The sequence below is a fragment of the Lontra canadensis genome, unplaced genomic scaffold, assembly GCF_010015895.1.
Source record: "Lontra canadensis isolate GAN:19392208 unplaced genomic scaffold, GSC_riverotter_1.0 scaffold75, whole genome shotgun sequence".
NCBI classification, from domain to species: Eukaryota; Metazoa; Chordata; class Mammalia; order Carnivora; family Mustelidae; genus Lontra; species Lontra canadensis.
This window is the reverse complement of record NW_022631069.1, coordinates 10,322,347-10,345,259: the sequence shown is the minus strand read 5'-3', so window position 1 is coordinate 10,345,259 and position 22,913 is coordinate 10,322,347. Positions and strand designations below refer to the sequence as shown.

The window sequence follows — 22,913 nt, the reverse complement described above, 5'->3', positions numbered from 1 at the left end:
ATTATCCCTTTGATGGGGATTGATGTCTTCTCCAAACACAGGAGCAAGGTTTCTAGGAGTCAGAAACTAAATTATGTTACTAAGACAATTCCAGAAAATAGAGACTAAACAAAAATAAATAAATAAATAAACATAGGAAAGGCACCATGGAAGACAAGAAAGCCAGGGAAAGGAAGAAAGAAGAGTAGTGGCCAATAAGTCTGCCTTCTCTGTTGCTGGTTCTCCTTCCCAGGTCTCCTGTCTTATTCACCAGTCTCATAGCTAGGCTTCACTCCCCCTCAGGAGGATCCCATTTGACAAGGGAACTGGGAGACATTGTCGCTCAGACATGGAAGGCAGAGCAGAAGCCAGAAGGTCCAAATTAGACATGTTGACCACCCAAACCTAAGTTGTGATGAGCAGAGATACTAATGAGTTTAGTCTTAATCCTGTGCTAGTCTACAATTTTAGATTTTATTTGAAACATAGAAACTCAGAGTTGGGGAGGGACCATAGGGTCATCTGCTCCAGTTCTAGTCTGGTCTGCAGATTTGCACATCCTGACAAAGTACATTGTCTCCGGATGGGATCTGTAGAGACATCTCTGCAGATGGGGCTCACAACCTCCCACAACAGCCCACTCCATTCCAATTTCTGGAAGGTTCTTTTCAATGTTGAGCAATACCTCTCTAAGACTTCCACCCTCTCGGCCACTGTACAGTTAGTAATGTGGCTCAAAGTCACACTTCCAGTGACTCAGTTGACCCCTCATTCCCTCATGTATTGGAATGACAAGTCTCATGGGCTATAAACCCAAAGGCCAAGGAGATAGTAAAAAATCTGCTCTGTTACTTCTGCAGAGTTTTAGTGGCTGTCATCTTGACAGAACACATCCACTTGAAGGATTTTGCAGCTGGGGACATGGGGGGCACACAGCTGAGTTCAATCTGGTAAATGGCATTCTTTCATCTCGGAAATTGGCAATTGTGAAAGATAAGAAACATTCTCCCTGATGCACTGTCCACAGATAAGGAGAGAAAGCGCTGGAGGTTTCCCACAAGGAGAGGATGTTAAAGAACCTGATATGGCTGCCATTCAGAAGCAAAACATGGAGTATTTCCTTCCTTCCCTTTTGTTCCCTTAGCACACTCTGACTTTACAATTCTAGCACCACATTTGGCCATGAACTTTACTTTTTTGGGGATGAGTTCCTTTCATAGAACTCCTTGGGGAGGGAGGAGCCGTGTCTTACTCATCTTTATAAATAAATGTTTGTGGGCTTTTAATTTTTTCCAATGACAGCAAAATTTTGCGTTGAAATTAGCAAAATGATGTTTAAGGAGTGTAAAAATAGTCTGGTTTTTTACATGCCAACTTTTAGTAGGGACATATTTAAAGCTTTCACCGCTCCTGAATAATAGCAATACTAGTGGCAACTTTTCGGTTGGTCATTTGTATAGTAAATATTTACCATTTGTTACCTACTTACACTGAGTTAGCACTTGATAAGTTTCAAGGTCCTTTATTGCCAGGATTTCCTGTCTCCCAGCCCTGGCCCAGCCTCTGGCCATCCAGGATGCAAGAGCCTCAGGTGAGTACTGGAGAACCAAGGAGCAGACTGGAAAGGGCAGGGCATCCCCCACCCCAAAGGGAAGCAGTGGTCGGTATGATGCAGGTCCCACATGCCTGGGAGACCACCCTGCTTACAAGATGAGATCGTGCAGCAGATGTACTTACAAGGTGAAGAATTTTTATTTTCGTTTAAAAAGCAGAGCTTGACAAAGGCACTTCTTTCATTAGGATTTAAGTAATTCTGTCCTGGCATGTTGTATTTGTAATGAAATTCTAAAAAGAAAAGATGAAAAATACAACTCATTGCTGGCAAACAATAGCCGTCCCCACTTAACGCCTTCCTTGCAAGGCACCTTTGTCATGCTCACCTTCAAGTGGCTTTTTGCCACAGACTCTTCTGGAATTATGACTCTTAGTGCCACAGATCTCACACTGATTACTTTGCAGTCCAGTCCCAGAAAGAGAAGAGCAGCTGGGGCCTGCATCAGAACCTGAAAAAGCCCAAGTTACACAAAGAAAGTGTGAGTTTCTTCATCAGAGTCATAAAATGTGGTGTGGAGAGTAGAGCTCGAACCTCTCCAGGTATGTAGTTGGTTGCCAGAGTGTTCCACTTCCCCAGTTGTGTTCCCAAGGGGAGCTGCCAGCCTCGGGATGATGTTCAGAATCCTCTTATGACAACCGAGAGATGTTTTGATAAGGAACAGATCTGATATGAAAGTCTTAAGATTTTCCTTGCACATGGTGGTGCTTAGTGAAGGTCTGTGGAATTGATGGGTCTGTGAGAATGTGGCCCACAGAATCAACTACAAATGCAAGATGGAGGGGCGCCTGGGTGGCTCAGTGGGTTAAAGCCTCTGCCTTCGGCTTAGGTCATGATCCCAGGGTCCTGGGATTGAGCCCTGCATCGGCCTCTCTGCTCAGCAGGGAGCCTGCTTCCCCCTCTCTCTCTACCTGCCTCTCTGCCTACTTGTGATCTCTGTCTGTCAAATAAATAAAATCCTTTTTTTAAAAATGCAAGATGGATATTTTTCCAGATTTGCCCTGATACACCCACATTCTTTTCTCAGACCCTGTTGTGGCCAAGAGCTTGTGCTTTGTCGCCCAGACAGTTGGAAAGATGGTTTTTCTTTACATCAAATCCATACGCCGATATGGGCAACTGAATTATAGCTCTGTCTTTATACATGCCACAGAGGCTAGCAGCCTGTATATCTAACGCAGGTCTAGAACCTCGCAGGCTGTGGACCATGGAGCCCTCCAGGTAAGGCTAGAGTGTGAGGGCCTGCGCCAGATGGATGAGTACATCAGGCTTGGGTGTCCAAGCAACATCTCAGCTCCAGGAGGGATGAGACCAGGGGACAAAGTCTCTGCCAATGCTACCTGCTTCACCGCTCTGGTGATTATGCTCATTTGTAACATTATCTTTCAAAGAATAAGTCACAATGGAATGAGCTCTAGAGATGTTTTTTCTTCTCCATATTCTCAGTCAGTAGCCACTGAGGGGCGCCTAGGTGGCTCAGTTGGTGGAGCATCTGACTCTTGGTTTTGGCTGAGATTATGATCTCAGGGTCATGAGATCAAGCCCTCTGAGTCGGGCTCTATGCTCAGTGTGGAGTCTACTGGAGATTCTCTCCCTCCCCTCTGTGCCTCTCCCCCCACTTGTGCATCCTCTCTCTCTCTCTCAAATAAATAAATAAATATAATCCTTAAAAAAATAGTCATTGAATTCCTTCTCAATCCATAACTCAAGAAAATTGCAATAGAGGATTGAGGGCATACCCTGAGAAGGTTGTATAGTGGAAAGGCATGAGGTTCAGATAGACCTGAGTTTGAAGTCCGGGTCTGCCACTAGTTAGCCGTGATGGTTAAAAATTTTTCCACAAATTCTTCAATATGTTCTTCAGAAGGCAGAGCCTAATTCTTTACTCCTTGAGTGTGAGCTGGATTTAGGACCTGCTTCTCACAAAATTATAATGATGATGTATAGCTTCCAAAACTAGGTCGTAAAAGACACCAAAGCTTCCATTTTGGTCTTTCTCTTGGATCTCTTGGCTGTGATGTCATAATGACATTCAATGTGGGCCTACTGGAGAGGCACACATGGTGAGGAACTAAGACCTCCTCCCAATGGCCATGTGAGTGAACCATCTTAGAGGCAGGTTCTCTAGTCCCAGTCATGCCCTCAGACGATGGCGATACTGGCCAACATCTGACTATAGCCTCATCAGAGAACTTGAGCCTGAATCACTCAGCTAAGCTGCTCCCAAGTTCCTGACCCATAGGGATTCTGAAAATGTTTGAATTTGTTTGTTATTTTGAACCATTAAGTTTCGAGATACTTCACTACACAGCTGTAGAAATACACCAGCTCTTTGATTGGCAAGTTACTAAATTTCTCAGAGCCTCCATTTCCTTATCTGTAAAATAAAGATAATAATTCCTACTTACAGGGATGTAAGGATTGCTGAATGTTATGCACCATGTCAATAGTTCTCAAATATTTTACATCAGAATGCTTTTACACTCTTAAAATTAAGAACCCTAAAGAGCTTTTGCTTATTATAGTTTTTATCTATCATATATCATAATATATGCCATTTTTTGACCTGTGGTGAAAAATCTCACCCTGCATTGGAGAAGAACTGTTATATGGCATTCAGTTGGTTGAAGATGGACTGGTACAGAGATATCTATTATAAATTTCAAGTCATTTTTGCTAGTGAAGAATCATTCAGATCTTCCCAAGACTGAACTGACAGTCCTAAGGCTTTTTTGTTTTCAAGTAGAATTTTAAACTGAAACATTTAAAAATGTTTGATTTATTTCATCATTTACAACCAATGGTAAACCATTTCATGCTGACAAAATAACTTTTTTTTTTTAGTTTTTAAAAGCTTTATTCATTTATTTAAGAGAGAGCACACATGTGCTCATGGAGGCGGAAGGGCAGAGGGTGAGGGAGAGGGACAAGCAGACTCTGCACTGAGCTCAGGGCGCAATACAGGGCTTCATCCCAGGATCCTGAGATCATGACCTGAGCCGAAACCAAGAGTCCAATGCTCAACCCACTGAGTCATCCAGGTGCCCCCAAATAATGGGTTCTTAATGCAAAAGAGCTATTTTTATTTTTATTTTTTTAAAGATTTTATTTTTTTATTTGACAGACAGAGATCACAAGTATGCAGAGAGGCAGATGGGGGGGTTGGTGCAGGCTCCCTGCTGAGCAGAGAACCTGATGTGGGTCTCAATCCCAGGACCCTGAGATCATGACCTGAGCCAAAGGCAGAGGCTTAACCCACTGAGCCACCCAGGCGACCCAAAAGAGCTATCTTTAAAAATTAAAAGAGTGGCAGTATTTTATGTTTTGGCAAGTGACTTGAATATCTGGCGTAACAGAAGGCGCTGGATCCCACAGCTGCATCTCCATTCAATCGGTTGCAGTATTGGCCTTGCACGGGGACTTAGCTAGGAAAGAGGGCCTCACAGCCCCGCTGAAACCTTCTGGGCCTTCTGACCACACTTGGAAAGCCTGTCCTGGTATAGCAGCTGGTAGGTGTTCAATCAATGAAACATTACTATGACTATTAGGAAAGGAATCACTGGGACGCCTGAGTAGCTCAGTCGTTTAAGCATCTGCCTTTGGCTCAGGTCATGATCAGGTCATGATCCCAGGGCCCTGGGATGGAGCCTGTGTCAGATTCCCTGGTCAGCTCAGGTCCCTACTCAGCTCAGCTCCCTGCTTCTCCTCCTCCTTCTACCCCTTCCCCTGCTTGTGCTCTCTCGCTGCCTGTAACTCTCTCAAATAAATAAAAATCTTTTAAAAAAAGAGATTGAAAATGAATCATCTACTGAGAAGAAGTAGTAACTACACATGACAGAGCAGAAAGAACACCAAGTTGAAGGAAGGGCTCTTGGCCAATCGCTCTTAAGAGCATAAACAAGCCTCGTTAGCTCTCTGGCTCCGGGTTGTCGTGTATAACAGGGAAGACCGGGCTCGGGTGGGGACCCTCATGCTGGGAGCTGCCTGAACAGGCAGGCCTCGGCCTCACCTCTTCCTCAGCCAGGGTGGTTCTGCCCGGGGATGTTTTTCTGCTTAAACTACCTTTGGAGGAAGGCTCCTCTGACTAAAAATATCATTGAATTCCATGCCCTGCGTGCTCTCCCGGTCTCCCAGCTCTCTTTCTTTGCTTCTCTGAAATGTGTATGGACAAGTCGGCAGCAAGTCTCCCATGGCCAGGAAGCTTAGCAGGTGGGGATTCTGGGTCATGCTGGAAGGATGACACCCAAAGCTGAGGCCACCTCACAACTGAGTACATGGAGTCCTGGGACTCCCGCACAGACACAGGTGGGCGCTCTCACCCCGTCTGACCACATTTGATCCATTTGAATCTATTCCATTATTAATTTTTTACATAGTGCCAAAAACATACAATCTGCAACCCCCACATCTGGGTAAAGCTGCTTGGTCTGGCAGATGGTCTGCCGGCAGGGAGCAGACCCATGGAGGGGGACCTTGAGGATGGAGCCCCCACCTCCCCAGGCCCCTCAACTTACTGTGAATCGAATCTGCATGCAGGGACTTTTCTTGAATGGCGGGGGGACACCTTCCACAGTTGGTCCTCCTGTGCCCTTTTTTCTCCGTGTTTTCCTTCCTATAAAAGGTGCATAAGATCCCATAAACTTTAAGCCCACTTCTAGAGATTGTGAGCATGCTGGTAAAACTGAAATGTTAAATTTCTTGTATCAGAGCCTGGGACGATGCAGGAGGTAGCGTCTTGTCCTCAACACAGAGATCCCTCTGCCTCCCTTTTGGAAAGCTTCACTATAAGAAACCATACCCAGCACCACCTGGCCTAGTAAGAATATGTATACTAAATGTTAAAAAATAAATCTGTTTTGTTCCCCAGAGGACAATATCTAATCACCATGCACACACATGCAATGTAGAAATTTGAAGCATGGAATTGTAAAATTTGGAGTTTTCTTCATATTCATGTCTCAAAATCAACTCTTTTCAGGGGAAGAAGCTGTGCTCCCTGTCAGTATTGGGTCACATGGCTTTGGCTCCACACATGCAAGCTGAATGTGTCCAGAACATCCAGCAAGCTGGATTTCAGCTGTACAAGGCCACCAGGGGGCACCAGAAAGATCTCTTCCAGGTGTCTTTTACCAGGACACTTTCTCTGACCTGTCTTTCGCTTCATCCTCCCTCCTTCTTCACGGAAATTCTAACTCCTTCAGAGAAATTCTAATCCATCACAATTCTTAATAAAGCCCTCGCTCAGCCCCTGAGGTACGGTAATAGCCCTCCAGGAAAGTTGCTTGTTCTTAGTGTGGAAGGCATTGTGCCCTTGATGTCCTAGACACAGCTGGTGAAAGGAAAGAGGAGAGGGGAATGGGGTACCAGGGTGGGGCACAGGAGGAGGAGCCCCAGGCGTTGCTTGGCATATGCAGCACCCCTCAACCGCACCCAGGCCCGCTGACCTCTGGTGGAGAGGGGCCCTGTGCTTGGAGTTGGTGGGGCTGGGGGCTGAGAAGCTGGGTCCCTCCCCTCCCCTTGGAAAAACATGCTATCCTCCTGACTCACATATTTTCTCACACCTCATTTTCTGTCTCCACCCTCTGCCTTCGGGGCATTTGAACATCTGCTCTCCAAAGTGGAAAACTTGGATCTCTTTCAAGAGAGTTCAGTCCCACACATGACTTTCTTTTTCTGCCTCTTTTAAGCTTCTTTGTGCACTAAAATCTTCTTGCCAAACATAAAAGCTAAGGACGATTCTATTTGAGGAGACAGGTTCCCAAAAGGACAGAGTAGCTAAAGTGTACTCTTAAATCCAAAATCCTGCTTCAGACATAGCACAAAGGGATATGCATTTTATTTGTGGCATATTTATCATCTATTTGCATATATATAAATATCCCTCGAACATCAGCAAACTTCATAAAGCAATGTCCTGAGAGATATCTAATCTTCTAGAAAAATAAAGAGTGTATGTAGTCCTTTCTTCAATTAATCCCTCAGGTATTATGTAGTTCACCAAGATTTCAATTTATAAATCAATTTATACATTTATAAATTTCAATTTGTAAATGAATGTATCCCAGTCATACATTCATTGTTAGATCTGATCATCACACTCGGCTGTGCTTTTCCTTCCCTCTTGCCTGTCATAAAAGAGAAAATTTAGTCTGGAACATCGGTCCCTGACTTGGTACTTAAAAGTATCTGTAGGGTCTAGACTAGGACTTTGGAAGAGAAGCATTCAATACGTCGCATGCTTAATCAAAACATTTTTTTAACATCAAACTGTTATTATACTTAATACAATTTTAAAAATTCCAAAACCTTGGTTTCATTCAATAAATAAAAATAGTGGGCATGGGGTGTCTCAGAGAGTAGGCATCATTACTGCCCCTTATATTTAAAGGAGAGTCAAAGCTGATGACTGGCATGTTGGTTTAAAGCAGTTGTCCACACCAGATGATGCATGGTCATTTTTAGCACAAACACCCTTCTGTTTTGTTGGGGGGGGGTGGCAGGGGAGGCGGACACTCACTTAGGACAAGCGCCCATTCCCTTGGTGGAATCCTTTCCAACTTCAGACCTTGTCATCTGCTTCTATTAGAGCCTATTATGTGTATGTAATAATAGTTGCTAAACATCTCCTCCCTCCTTGACTCTTGACCTTTCCAAGGTAAGTTAGCCCAGCTTTGGCCCGCATCCAGGATACTTCCTGAGCATATAGGTGACGCCTCTCACTAACTGACAGAAGCTGCAAATAAATGATTCTGAATCCACATGGGCTAACGAGCGAGCCAAGTAAAGTTTCAAGAACATTAAGGATTTCTCCTTGGGATTTTACATCGATAGCTTTTTTTTTTTTTACACAATTTACAACTTCTTAACCTCTGGAAGATTTCTTGCTCAAGAATGGGGAGAAGTGAACCCTGAGAGGTGGAATTAGGTTTATTTCTAGTGGGACTGGGGACAGAAGGAGGGAAAGGGCAGATTTTCACTCCTCACCAGGAGCTCGTCTACAAATGGTGCACGATATTCACCCCTTTGGGTAATGTTCTGACAGAGCCTACAGGATCAGCCACCCTTCGTGTGTGCTGTAGCTACGATTCTTAACCAGGGGAACTTCTGAGAATCACTGGAGCAGATTTAAAAGAAGTATTCCTACCAGCGCTCCAGTCCCGGTGAGGCTGACACAGGAGGTGAAGTTGAAGTGTGCGCATTATTTGACAATCTCCCCATGACTCTGATGCTCACCCCACTGGAGAACCACCGCCAGAGCGATTTGTGCATGGGGAGGGAGGCGGGGCCTGCCCAGCCCTGCGATCTGTGATTCTGAAACTTAGCCAGCGGTTTGCTGGCATCTGTTCATTTCATCTGACGCCCACTCTCCCTGGAGCTATCATCCTGGCTCTGGCTCCCACCCATCCTAGGGATTCAGCAGCAAGAAGCCCTCACCATTCAAGAACCCCGTGGCAAAATGCACAGCTTGGACTGGTCATCTGCGCGTGGTCTCGGTCCTGGTTTCCCGAGGTGTTGTTGGGGTTCTCCTGCACCACAAAGCACACACAGATGTGGCTGTGCGCAAGGAAGTGACTCAGGCCGCCACCGCTCACGCACAGAGGCAGCTGAACTCACCACTTCAGGACTCCTTCCCTCGGATGTCTCTGATTTCTCCCCTTTCTCCCTCGGTGGGGTCTGTGCTGTAATGGCCTGGGGCTTAAAGAGAGAAGATTTCAACACTGGCTTGGCCTCTCGCATTCTCCAAACATTTAAAAATCTAGTTTATAGGGGCACCTGAGTGGCTCAGCGGGTTAAAGCCTCTGCCTTCGGCTCGGGTCATGATCCCGGGGTCCTGGGATCGAGCCCCGCATTGGGCTCTCTGCTCAGTGGGGAGCCTGCTTCCTCCTCTCTCTCTCTGCCTGCCTCTCTGCCTACTTGTGATCTCTGTCTGATATTATATATATATATATATATATATATATATATATATATATATATATACATATATATATATATAAATCTTTTTTAAAAATCTAGTATATAGATGAGAAAATACTTTACCCCTTTTTTTTTTCCTTAGTTTGGAATTACCCCAGGCTCCGCAGGAGGATGAACAGATTTAGGAAGATAATTTTTAAATCCATCAATCTGACCACTCTTCCTAGAGCTCTAAGAGCTTTTCCAAAGAACTGCATTCAACTACAAATTAAAACAGGCTTTAGGGACTATTCAGAGGCTGAAATTATTGTTTATATGTCCTTTTTAACACAGAAAAATGACACTACTTCACCAAAAGGCCTGACACCACCCAGAGTGTATTTTTTACTACAGTTTTACCCTTTCTGCAAACAGAAAATGTGCTTTTCTTGCCCCATTATAAACAATGCTGGCACAAGCATCATTGTACAGATAGCTTTTTCCATATTTTGAATTACTTCCTTAGGAAATGTGTAGGTCAAAGGTTGTGAACATGTTTGTGTGATGATACCTGTTGCCAAATTGCTTTCCGCAAACGCTGTAAGAATTACACAGCCGCCAACAATGTGGGCAGCTCAGTTTGAGCACACCCTCTGCTGCCTCAGGAATTATCCTTGAAAATGCTTTTGTTAATTTAAAAAGCAGGGAGGTGGCACCTCATGTTATTGCCTCTGTTATTAAAGGAGAAAAGCATTTCCCCATGTGCTTATTTATTGGCTGTGTTTCCTACTTGTGACTTTCAGTTCATCTCCTTTGTCCATCACTTCTTTGGAGATTTTCAGTGTTTCCTTACTAGCAAAAACAACCATTTGTTGACTGCTCATTGGGCCAGGTGCCCCTTTGTTCCTTCTCGCCATCCTGGCATCCTGAGGCTCAGAGAATTTCAGCCACTTGGCAAGGTCACAGAGAGTAAGTGGCAGAACTGGGATTGAACTCTCCCCTTCTCCTTGTGTTCTTAGCCACAATCTTCCTGCTCCTTTGTGAACCCGTCAGAGTCCTTTGTATAATAAAAATCTCAATATTGAACATTATTTGTTCCTAATATTTTCCAACTTGTCTGCCTTTAAAAGAAGGGGGCTGCGGTTTTGGTTTTGCAAATAGTTAAAATGTTGATGTTGCCAAAGAGGAGGTGGCAATGGCCAAGAAACATATGAAAATAGTTAAATTTCACAGAGGAATACAGGTGAAAACAATGAGATACCAGTTTCACTTACCACTTTGACAAAGGTTGAAAAAAAGAAAAAAAAGATTCCCGGGGTGGGCTTGGGGAGATGGGGGACACAGCTCCTTTCCGATGTACAGCTGGGGCCTGACACACCTTGCTAAGGGCCAGTTTATCAGAATTTTCACTCTGCCTCTTTAACTACACTCCTAAGTTTTTAGTCTAAGGAAATAATCGAGTATGGCCCAAAGCTTGCATATAAAATGATGTTCCCAAAGTAGTGTTTGTTATATCAAAGAACTGGAAAAAAACAAATATCCATCAATAAGGGATTGGTTAAATGACTTGGTAATGAAATACAATGCAGCCCTTAAAAATGAAGCTGTAGATTCATTCTACATGATTGTTGAGGTGCATGTGATAAATGTTAAAAGAAAAAAAAGCATCATACAACTATATAGCATGATCCCAGTTTTGCAAAAATGTGTCTGTGTCTGCAGAAAAAAAAGACTGGACAGATACACACTAACATATTAGCTATGATTTTTCTCTCTGTGAAATGTTCTTCCTTATACTTTGTCTTCTCATTTGTTTTCCAATAAGCATAAATTGTTTTTATAATTTAAAAATTAAAGAATTTGCCCCTGTGTTTTCTTTGATCACTTCTCACTTTCAAGGGTAGAGGGGTACCCCTCCACTTCACAGACAAGGCAGATTTACATGAGCAGAATGTAGGCAGGTGCCCTCCACCTGAACTGGGAGACCTGGGAACCAGTGTCCCCTGACATTTGTCCCCGGCAAGTCTCCTCACCTTCCTAAGCTTCCAGCTCTTCTTCTGTCAAGTCTTTGCCAACTGTGAGCTCTGAACCAACATTATACTTTCGTCACTCTCCTTTCAGACCCACAGTACTTCCAACTCATTCATAATGAAATAATCTCAAGCTGTGGGCCCCAGACCAGCAGCCCTGGCATCACCTGGGAGCTTGTTAGAAACACAGAATTGCAGGCTCACCTCAGACCCACCGAATCAAAGCCTGCATGGAGGAAGCTTAACACACGATTCCTGGACGCACCGAAGTTGGAGAAGCCCTGATCTGGAACAGGTACCCCAGGCAAGTGTCTCCTGAGCTCTGAGAGTGGGAAACAAGAGCCATACCAGCAGCTGTCACCAGCACTGACATCCAAGGCGTCAGCTGGTTTCAGAGCCCAGGGCTCGCAATGAAGCCAGTTTCAGAGCCACACTTGGCAGCACCGGCTTCAGTCAGAGATCCAACAGAGTGAATGGAACCTAGCAGGGCTGGGCTGCTGGATGTGCCCCTGGGATCAGAGGACCACCTCACAGCCATTTGATCTGGTTAGTCTGTGTTAGCATTGTTTTGGGGGTTTGGTGTTTTTGTTTGCTGTTTTTGGGGGGGTTTTAGGCAGTTTGAATTTAGAATCCATTCTTGAGCTCCATGGGAGGCCCACTTTAGGGGATTCTTTGGCTAAGAGTCACTGGGAATTTAATGGCAGCGTTCCTGGGACGATGGGAAGGAGCAACCTGAGGTAGTATGTGGTGGGGACATCTTGTGGCCACTCTCCCTTTCTCCTCTCACAACTGGTCAGGCCCTCCCTCAGGAGCAATAGCTGCGAAGGAAGGGGTCTGTCGTGGCCCCAAAGGACGCCCCCATGTCCCTTAGGAATCTGTGGCACCGCACAGAGGGACTGCCTTTAGAACTGCAGTTCCACGGGGAGGGACCCACATCAGTTCAGCATCCCCACCACACCCCTAAGGCATGGTCACATCCTGCCTGGAGTCCCTGTCCCCAACCCTCCACCTACCTGCCTCCTTCTCAGCTCTCCCTCCAAACTCAATTTAAATCTTACCTTCCCTGACCTTGTTTCCCCACTCAACTGGGCCCTCCCACAGTGAGTGACTTTTAGTCACATGCCATTACTGAATAGTAACAAAAGCTAACACCCAGCTAGTGGGCTTCCTACGAGCCAGGCCCCGCTTCAAGCACTTTACCTATATTAACTCACTTCACACCGTAACAACATCAAAACAATTTCTGACAAGCTGCCAGGTGATGTCAATGCTCTTGGTCTGGGGACCACACTTAGAATTATTTCATTACAAATTAATTGGAAGTGTTGGGATTAAAGATCTGTGCGTCTGAAATGATATGACAAAATTATAGTGAGAAGTAAATAATAGTAATTCTGTTGGTTCAGAGCTTTACAGTTTGCAAAGACTTTTTGCAGAAGAGGATTTGGAAGCTTAGGCTGGTATTATTATCTTTATTTTAGAGAGAAGGAAACTGAGGCACAGAGAGGTTACATAACTTGCCCAAGGCCACAAAGCTGATGAGTGACAGAGTTGGTATTCAGATCCAGGCAGTTCAGCTCCAGAGTCATAGGAATGTGTCACGTTAAATGCATTGCACTTCTAACATTCTGTTATTACACATTAATTTTATTTGTTCATTGTATGTATCCCTTAGAGATATGTAAGCATCTTGAGGGCAGGTGGTTTGTCTGCTTTGTTTATGTTATACCCCAATACCTAGAAAAGTGCCTAGCATTTGGCAATAAGTGTTTGTTGAATGAATGAATGATCCTCACAATAGACTCTTTTTTCAGGGCTACTTAGGACAAAATTCTAGAGCTCTCTTTATTTCGCAGTAGTTGCTGGTAAACTTGCGACCCAGTAAAGAAAAGCAAACCCAGATTTGAAGAAACTTCTGGGAGGAAGGCTAGGCTCACTCCCTGGGCTCCCTCATACCACTGGGAAGCCAATTCCTGTTCACAGCTGGGAAGTGTTGGAACTGTTAAATCCACAAGGGCTCAGAGGTTACTATACTGAGCATTCACGCTATACCAGGCATTCAGTCAGATGTCTGAGACACAAAGATAGGTACAAAGGCATAGGGGAAAGTGAGACACAGTGCTGTGGGAACACAGAGGTCCGAGCAAAGAATTCTGCCCGGGGTGGGGGACTGTGTGTCAAAGTTACATAAATGGCCCAAATCAGAAGCTGAGCCTTGAATGAAATTTTGCTGGGAAGGTTAAGTGTTTTGAAGGGGCAAACATACTCCTTTGGCAGGGCTAGCATTTATGTAATCTTCAATATCTTGTTCTTAACTGTGACAAAAACCTATTCAGAGTTTGAGAATCAGCCACAGGTTGTGATTTCAAGTACTGTCTGAAACAAAATAAATAAAAGTGTCTTTGTTCACAGATGAAAACAAAACAAAAGAGTCACTTTATGGCAATTATCCAGATGATTCAGTTTCTCAGAATTTTAATTTAGTCTGAAATGTTTCTGATAGTTGAGGCTACAAAAACAAAAAGCGTAGAAAGACAGTGCTGATTGCTTTGAATTCCTAATCTTGCATATGTAGACAATCCCAAAGAATTTAACTTGAGCGAAGGAAAATGCAGAAGTGGACCCATGGGAAATAGTTCTTCCCACTGAGTATGTTATTTTTTATGTAGAAGAGGGAATATAAAACTATTAAGAAGAAAAATTATTTCTTCCAGGCACAATCCACAAAAATGTTGCTCTTCATCCAGAAGAAATAGCTTTTCAGTGATTCCTCAGTTTAAACTGCATTGTGACATTTTAAACTAATAAGATATTTTAAAAGCCAACACTTAAAATAGCTTCTAATTTTTAAAAGGTGGTTCCACTTTAAATAATATGATTCATGGGACTTTGGAAAGTTAAATTTTCATGAAATATTAAAATAGAATTCATGATTTCATGGTTTAGGATTCTATAAGTGCATAAAAAACATTTTTCCTGGCATGAAATTAGGCTGTAGGTTGCTGTATTACCTCATTTGAGGGTGGAGAGGATGTGGATGCCAAGTCATCCGGGATGATTGGAGAGATCACCGGAAAAGAGACGGCTGAAGTACATTTGCCCTTATTAATTTTCTCTTTAACATCTTCAAGTAGCATCTCCAACTTGAAGATTTCACCTTCCACTTCTCTAATAGACATAAACAGGCATCTTACTGGGTATGCAGTCAACATTCTAATTAGTAACAACAGCTCGTGAATATAGCATTGATCTATATCATTAATGTGGTTTGGCTTCAGACAGGAAGGATAATGGACACCCGCCCTGACATGCATCCTGTTTATAGCCTCACTCCAAAGGCCTGGGCTCTAGTCCTCATTTTGTTATTCATTAGCTGTGTATCCTTGGGAAAATCACTTCATCTTACTGTGCCTCCAGGGTCTCAGCTATAACATGGGGAGAACAATAATCTGCTCATCTGGATCTAATTATTTTGAGGTCCCTTACAGTTCTAAGAGCTATGATTCTATGGAAATAATGATTTATATTAATTGAAAAGAGGAAGGACATGAAATATCTGAATCATTTGATTAACAACTTGATCTATAGGCATATGTACATACATGTACACATGTATAAACAAATTTTGTATGTGTAAATGTGTACATAAATATAAATATCGCTTTTTCCCAAAAAGAACCTAGTTTCCTCAAAGTCTAATTTACCTCATATTAATCCACAAAGAAAAATCTCAACAAATTTCAAAACATTAAAAATTATACCACTGCTTTCTCACTAAGATCAGGAAAAAGGCAAGGATGTCCCTCCACCCCTCTTTTTCAACATTGTGCTGGAAGTCCTACCTAATGAAATAAGACAAGAAAAGAAAATATAAGGTATATAGATTGGAAAGGAAGAAATAAAAGTGTCTTTGTTCACAGATGAAAATCCAAAAGAATTAGCAGAAAAACTAGAACTAATAAGCAATTATACTGAGGTTGCAGGATACAAGGTTAATATACAAAGGTGAATCACTTAGCTGTATACCATCAATGAACAAGTGAAATTTTAAATTTAAGACACAATACCATTTACATTAAGATCCAAAAAAATGAAATACTTAGGTAGATTTATAAGACCTATATAAGGAAAACTATAAAACTCTGATGAATGAAATCAGAGAACTAAATAAATGGAGAGATATTCTATGTTTGTGGATAAGAAGACTCAGTATTGTCAAGATATCAGTTCTTCCCAACTTGATCTATAGATTCAGTGCAACCCCTGTCAAAATTCCAGCTTGATCTTTTGTGGATACTGACAAAGCGATTCTAAAGTTTGTAAAAAGAGACAAAGGACTCAGAATAGTCAACACAATATTGAAGGACAAAAACAAAGTTGGAGGACTGATGCTACCCACCTTTTTTTTTTTTTTTAAGATTCTTATTTGTTTATTTGACAGAGAAATCCCAAGTAGGCAGAGAGAGGAAGGGAAGCAGGCTCCCTGCTGAGCAGAAAGCCAGAGGCGGGGTTCGATCCCAGGACCCTGGGATCATGACCTGAGCCGAAGGCAGAGGCTTTCACCCACTGAGCCACCAGGCACCCCATACATTACCCAACTTTGAGACCCATTATAAAGCTACAGTAATCAAGGCAGGGGGGTATTGGTGAAAGACTACACAAATAGATCAGTGGAACAGAATAGAGAACCCAGAAATACACCCACACACTCACCTGATATTTGACAAAAGAACAAAGGCAATACAATGCAGCAAAGTTAGTCTTTTTAACAATTGGATATCCACAGGCAAAAAAAATTAATCTAGACACATACCTTATACACTTTATAAAAATTAACTCAAAATGGATCACAGACCTAATGTAAAATGCAAAAGTGTAAAACTCTTAGAAGATAACAGAGTAGAATACCTAGATAATCTTGGGTATGGTGATGACTTTTGAGATAGAAAGCCAAAAACACCATTCATGAAAGAAATAACTGATGAGCTAGATTTCATTAAATTTAAAACTTCTGTTCTGCCAAGAAAATGAGAAGAAAAGCCACAGACCAAGAGAAAATATTGGCAAAGGACTGATAAAAGACCATTATCCAAAATATACAAAGAACCCTTAAAACACAACAATAAGAAAACAACCAGCCCAATTTTAAAATGTGCTACAGACCTTAACAGACACTTCACCAAAGAAAATATACTAAAGGGAAATAAGGCTATGAGAAGATGCTCCACACCATTCGTCATCAGGGAAATGTAAATTTAAACAACAATGAGATACCACTAGACGTTAATGGAATGGCCAAACTATGGAATGCTAAGAACACCAAATGCTGGCAAGGATGTAGCGCAATAGGAATTCCCATTCATTCTTGGTGGGAATACAAAGTGGTAGAGCTACTTTGGAAGACAGACAGTTTCTTTCAAAACTAAGCATATTCTTACCATACGATCCATCAATCACACTCCTTGGTATTTACCCAAAGGAGCTGAAAATTTATGTCAGCACAAAAACTTGCATACAGATGTTTATAGCAGCTGTACTCATACTTTTCAAAATTTGGTTGCAACCAAGATGTCCTTCAGTAGGTGAATGGATAAATAAGCTGTGGCACATCTAGACAATGTAATATTATTCATCCCTAAAAAAATTGAGTTATCAAGTCATGAAAAGACATGTGGGAACCTTATACACATATTACTGAGTGGAGGAAGCCCAATCTGAAAAGTCTACATATTGCATGATTCCAACTATGTAACATTCTGGAGAAGGCAAAACTGTAGGAACAGTAAAAAGATCAGTAATTGCCAGGGGCTGGGGGAGGGATAAGAAGATAGAGTACAAAGGATTTTCAGGGCAATGAAAATTCTCTGTGATGCCATAAAGATGGATACAAAGCATCATACATTTGTCCAACACCAGAGAATTTAAAGCACCAACAGTGAACCCCAATGCAAACTATGGGTTTGAACAATTACGATTTATCTGTGTAGGTTCATCAGTTTTAACAAATTTATGGCTCTGGTGGGGGATGTTGATAATGGGAGAGAGGCTGTGTGTGTGTGTGTGCAAGCAGAGGTATATGGGAAATCTCTGTGTCTTACTCTTCATTTTCCTGTGAGACTAAAGATAATCTTAAAATGTCTTAAAAAAATTATACCGTCTACATTCTTTGATCACTGGAAATTAATAACAAAATGCAGCAACAAAACACTCATCCTAATAACTCTTGGGTTACTAGGAAACAAAACTAGAGATTAGGGGTACTCTACAAGCAAATAAGAAGTGAGCAAACAACATGTAAAACCAATGTAATGTAGCTAGTACAGTACTTGGAGGAAAATTTATAGCTTAAAATGCATTTACTAGGGGGGGAGTTCAAAATCAATAAACTAAATATTCAAAACAGGAAGATAGAAAAAAAGCACAATATAAACCCCCCCAAAAGAAGAAATAAATGGAACTAAAAAGAATTTGATCAATAAAATAAAACATTTTCTTTGAAAATCTCTATAAAATAAACCAGTAGAAAGTGACTGAAAAACATTAAAAATGAGAAAGGAAAGATAACAGAAGAAAAATTTTTAATCAAATGGGATTGAACGACTTTATACCAACAGTTTGGAATCTAGATGAAATGGACAAGTCTCTAGGAAAGCATAAATTATTAAAATCTACTCAAAGAGAAGTAGAAAATCTGAAAAAACTAACCAGAGAAAAATAGAAAGGATTATCAAAAACCTACCCCTACAAAAGGCATCAAATCCAAGTGGGATTATGAACGAGGTCTAGAAAGACTTTAACCCTTTTGGAACATAAAAAGAAAAGGGAACATTTCCCAAATCATTCTATAGTTGAACATTAGGATGTTGATTAATATGTCAATATTAATTAATTATAGACTAATCTATATTAATAGGTTTAGGGAATAAATTAAATAGTTTCCTAAATCCTTTGGTTAAACATTTTCCTAAATTAAAAAAAAAATCTAATCCTAGTAAACTTAGGAGTAGAAAAAAACTTTCTTGATAAAGCTTATCTACTTGAAACTACAGCAAGCATCATACTTGGAAAAAAATTCCCTTACTCTTCAGAACATGACAAGAATGCTTGCTTTTGCTAGTATTATTTATCATTGTTTTGGAAAACCTAGCAGATAAATCGATAAAAAGAAACGTGATGTTAAGAATTGGTGGGAAGAAAAGATAAAGTATTAATATTTAGGGGGGAATGGGAGCGGGGAGAACCCATCATTATTTTCAAAGGCTATGACTGTCACACCTAAGATAATCAATGGATAATCAATGGTTAATCAAATACTAAAAGCAAACTTGTGTAAGGTAGCCCAGCACAAGTTAAATATGTGATTTTTCTTTATTTCCTGTATATCAATTATGGAAACATCTATTGCTAATGCTCAGAAAACCTACAAAATAGCTAGGAATAAGTCTAACAAAACATGCATGAAATCTACACAAAGAAAACATGTTCCTGGATGGAAAAACTCACTGCAAAGATTTCAACTCTAACTAATCTGTAAATTCAACACAATCCTGAACAAAATTCTAGTGGAATTTCATTGAGGAAGTTTGGTGAGCTGATTATAAAGTTTCTCAGTAAGAAGAAAGTGCAAGAACAGCTAACAAAACTTAAGAAATATTTCAAATGTACTCCAGACTACAGTAATTTAAAACTGTGTGGTTAGTGTGGAAATAGAAACATAGCTCAATGGGATGGAACAGAACCCAGTCCCATCTACACGTGGAGGGTTTTTTTATGGAATAAAAGTGGCTTTTTCATCCAGTGGGAAAGGCTCCTCTACTCAGTTAGCGGTGGTACAAAGATCTAAGTGTGGAAAACCGTATCGATACTTAAGTAAAATATAGGAATATATGCTCTAATCCAGCAGGCAGACAAGAACTAGCAGGGGACAAGGAGAAGTTGGAAACTGGAAGGAACTGAAATGGTAGTGCAAGGCCTGAAGGTAGTGGGAAGAAGTGGGCTCAAGGACCACGGCCAGGTGGGTTGGAAGCAAGCAAAGGAAGAAAGAGGAGGTGAAAACACGAAGATCTGGGGATGGGGAAAAGACTTTTTTTTTTTAAGTTTATTTATTTTTTAGTAACTCTACACCCATTGTGGGGCTTGAATTAACAACCCTGAGATCAAGAGTTGCCTGCTCTTCTGACTGAGTCAGCCAGGTGCCCCGGAAAAAACGTTTTTGAGGGAATTTGTGATCTGTTCCATAAAGCAGAAGACAAGGTTGTATGCTGACGGTATCAGAGAGAAGGGATCGGTGGAGACAGAGCCCCACCCCTTGACTCCTTGGCTTTCAGTGTTAGCGTGTGAAACGATTATCTGACAAACAAGCTGCATGAAATAAAACAACTATTTTTGCATGTTACCTTTTTTAAAGATTTTATTTATTTCTTTGATCGAGAGAGAGAGACAGCAAGAGAGGTAACACAAGCAGGGGGAGTGGGAGAGGGAGAAGCAGGCTCCCCCCTGGAACAGGGAGCCCGATGTGGGGCTCAATCCCAGGACCCTCTTACCACGATCTGAGCCAAAGGCAGATGCCTAATGACTAAGCCACACAAGTGCCCCCTGCATATTACCTTTTAAAGGCAATAATAAGAAGGTCTTAATAAGAGCACATTGCGGATTTAAACAAGTAATTAGTCAATGAATCAGCAGAATTCTTTCCCCTGCAAAAAGTCATCTACCATGGCCTTTGGATTCAACACTTAGAAGGTTTTGGACAATTGCATGAGGTTCTGCCCATTGCCACATTATGCCCATGCGAGACAAGAGGACCAGAGTTAAGCCGAGCAGCCTTGCTTGCTCTGAGCAGGTTTTAACTCAGTTTTGAGAGACTGGGTCCTTCCCTTGCCCCAGTATTGAAAGCTTTTCCTGTATCTCGGATATAATTGCAGTTGAAGCTCTTTTGATGTATACTGGGTCCAGCACACCGTGGGTGTAACTAGGATATAAATACAGCATTGCATAACTTTGGTCTCGTTGTGCACAGAGGCCTGACTTTAAAATGACTGCCCAGACAAGTGGGAGTCCTTGGAAAATAAATATCCTTACTCTATTAGTTTTTAAATAAATAGTGAAAGTATGTAAAGATCTTTCTTTTCCCAGAAAACAAAATAAGCCTTTGGGAGGAAAAATCAATATTAAAACCTCATCCCTGCTGTCTAATTACTCAGTATTGAAATAACAGTAGACAGAGATTTCATTCATTTTGAAAAAGTAAAATTGTACTTTGGGGAAAAATATACCTTAGGACACTAGTGCCAAAATAGAAACCATTAAAGTAATCTGGCCTCAAGAATGATTCCATGTGAAAAAATGCTATGAATACAGAGAGCTGAACTTAAAAAGATTAAGCCTCCTAAATGGATTCTTTTAACTCATACCAGGAAATTAAATGGAAACAATCCTAGGCTTGAGTCCTGGAATACATCTTAAAATTATTTGGATTGGAGAAAGAGGCGTGCAGGGCCATAAAAAATGGCCAGTTGGAAACTTAAATGAATTTGCTTCCAAGTTTCTCATGTGAACTAACTCAGGAGTCATCTTGACCTTTAAGCTTTAACATTTTCCCTTTATGGGGATTGGTTGGACCCTCGGCTCCAACAGCCTAACAATGGTCCTCTTGGGCCCACTACCCTGCTGGAATTGTCTGTGGATGGGAAAGAAAAGGGGGAGAAAGAGACAGAAGAACCAGACGGGGGAAACAGGGGCAGAAGTGGGGTGAAGGGCAGGACACGGGGAACTTGGAGAGAAGGCCCCCCTGGGGTTAACATGTGAGCCTATCTAAGGTTTTTTTGTGTTGTTCTGAGTCTCAGAACCAATTCTGACATCCAACAAAGGACTAAACTGTAGTATAAAAATCTCTCCTCCAGGAGACAACTGTTCATTTCGAGGACTCCATCTGCGCCGGTGCCCTGACCAGGACTTCATATGTAGCGGGAATTCCACACTGCTTGTCGCATGGGGTAACTAACACCTGTTCACTGGTGGCAGAGTTTTTGCTGACCCTAAGGAAGCTGTGCAAGCTCTCGGCCGGCAGCCACATCAGAATCCCATGTGAAGGAGGTCGCCTCTGCCCCCTCCACCTCACACAGTTTAAGCCTGACCTTTCTGGATCAAAGTCACCGACAGCTGGGGATTCATGCCTGTGAGCTTGCTTCAAAGTCAGATGCTTCTCCTTGTTGTCCAAAAACTCCTGCTCCAGCAGTTCAAGATGTCCCTGCAGTTTCTCCAGGACCTGTAGCAGCAAAGTCACTGGAATCACACACATGGAAGCCTCTGAATGTGGTTGTTTTCCCATCAGATACAAGGAGGGTATACTCTATGCTAGTTTCAAAACAAAGCCACCATCCTTCTCCTGGCAATTTTTTTTTGTTTCAGAGTCTGACATCGAAAATACAGACAACCCAGAGTCATCTCCGTGTTTACAACACCCTCCTGGTACACAGCTTTTTCAGTACACTGACCTGATTTCTCTCCCAGAGCCTACCCAGGAACCTCTAAACTTCCATAATAGGATAGCAATAATCATGTGCTTTTGCAGAATGATTTGTAGCTTACAGAGCACTTTCCCGTGCATTGTCTTACTTAATCCACACATCTGTGTTGTAAATGTTGCCAAATAGATGTTGTTATCTCAGATGTATATGGGAGGAAATTGAGCTCTAGGATGTATGTCCGAAGCCACACAGACCTTAAAAGCAACTGATGTTAGAGGAGCTGCGTTTGAATCTATGGTCCTTGGACGGTGAGATAGGGAAGGAACGTCAGGAAGTTTAGCTAGAGCTTCAAATGGGTCTTTGAGACGTCCACACACACTGCCCATGCAGATGAGTACTTAAACCCATGCAGGTTAAGGTCTGGTCTTGAAGTGTGCAGGCCTTGGCCCTGCGGCCCCAATAGCTAAACATTCCCTGAGAATTGCCTGTGTGGGGCCCTGGGCCAAAAGTATGAGAGATACACAATTATATCAGGCACAAGCAGCCCTGGTCTCAGGGGTTTTATTCCAGTTGGGAAGAGACTGGATTCAAGGGTTTTGCCTTGGCTCGGGAGAAGTGAGACCTAAGTCAGGCTTAAAGAATGCTCAGGAGGACCTGGACCAGGCAGCATTCATGAACGTGGAAAGGAAAGGATGACTGGAGAGATGTTGCACACAGCACAGTTGGGTTACAGGATCAGATACCCTGGGGTTCAAGTTCAGTCTCGTTACCTAACAATTATATTATTTTAGTCAACTTGAACTCTAAACTTCAGTTTTCTCATCTGAGATACTAATAGCCCTCACCTCATATTGTGAAAATTACATGAGTTAATGCTGAGTGCCAGTATCATCACCACCAGGATTAATTCTGATTATTAAAAATGAA

The 22,913-nt window shown here is 42.1% G+C and overlaps 1 protein-coding gene across 1 annotated transcript in view; it reads right to left on the bottom strand.

Moving 5' to 3' along the window:
• Nucleotides 1-22,913, bottom strand: part of AKNAD1 (AKNA domain containing 1) — a 37,615-nt gene that overhangs the window by 3,767 nt on the left and 10,935 nt on the right. Inside the window, exons 6-12 of the mRNA XM_032881584.1 lie at nt 21,654-21,784; nt 14,529-14,685; nt 9,206-9,286; nt 9,026-9,117; nt 6,106-6,203; nt 1,920-2,042; nt 1,717-1,824 (exon numbers count right to left, since the gene is read on the bottom strand). Coding sequence (XP_032737475.1) covers nt 1,717-1,824; nt 1,920-2,042; nt 6,106-6,203; nt 9,026-9,117; nt 9,206-9,286; nt 14,529-14,685; nt 21,654-21,784 — 790 coding nt within the window. The remainder of the gene's footprint in view (nt 1-1,716; nt 1,825-1,919; nt 2,043-6,105; nt 6,204-9,025; nt 9,118-9,205; nt 9,287-14,528; nt 14,686-21,653; nt 21,785-22,913) is intronic.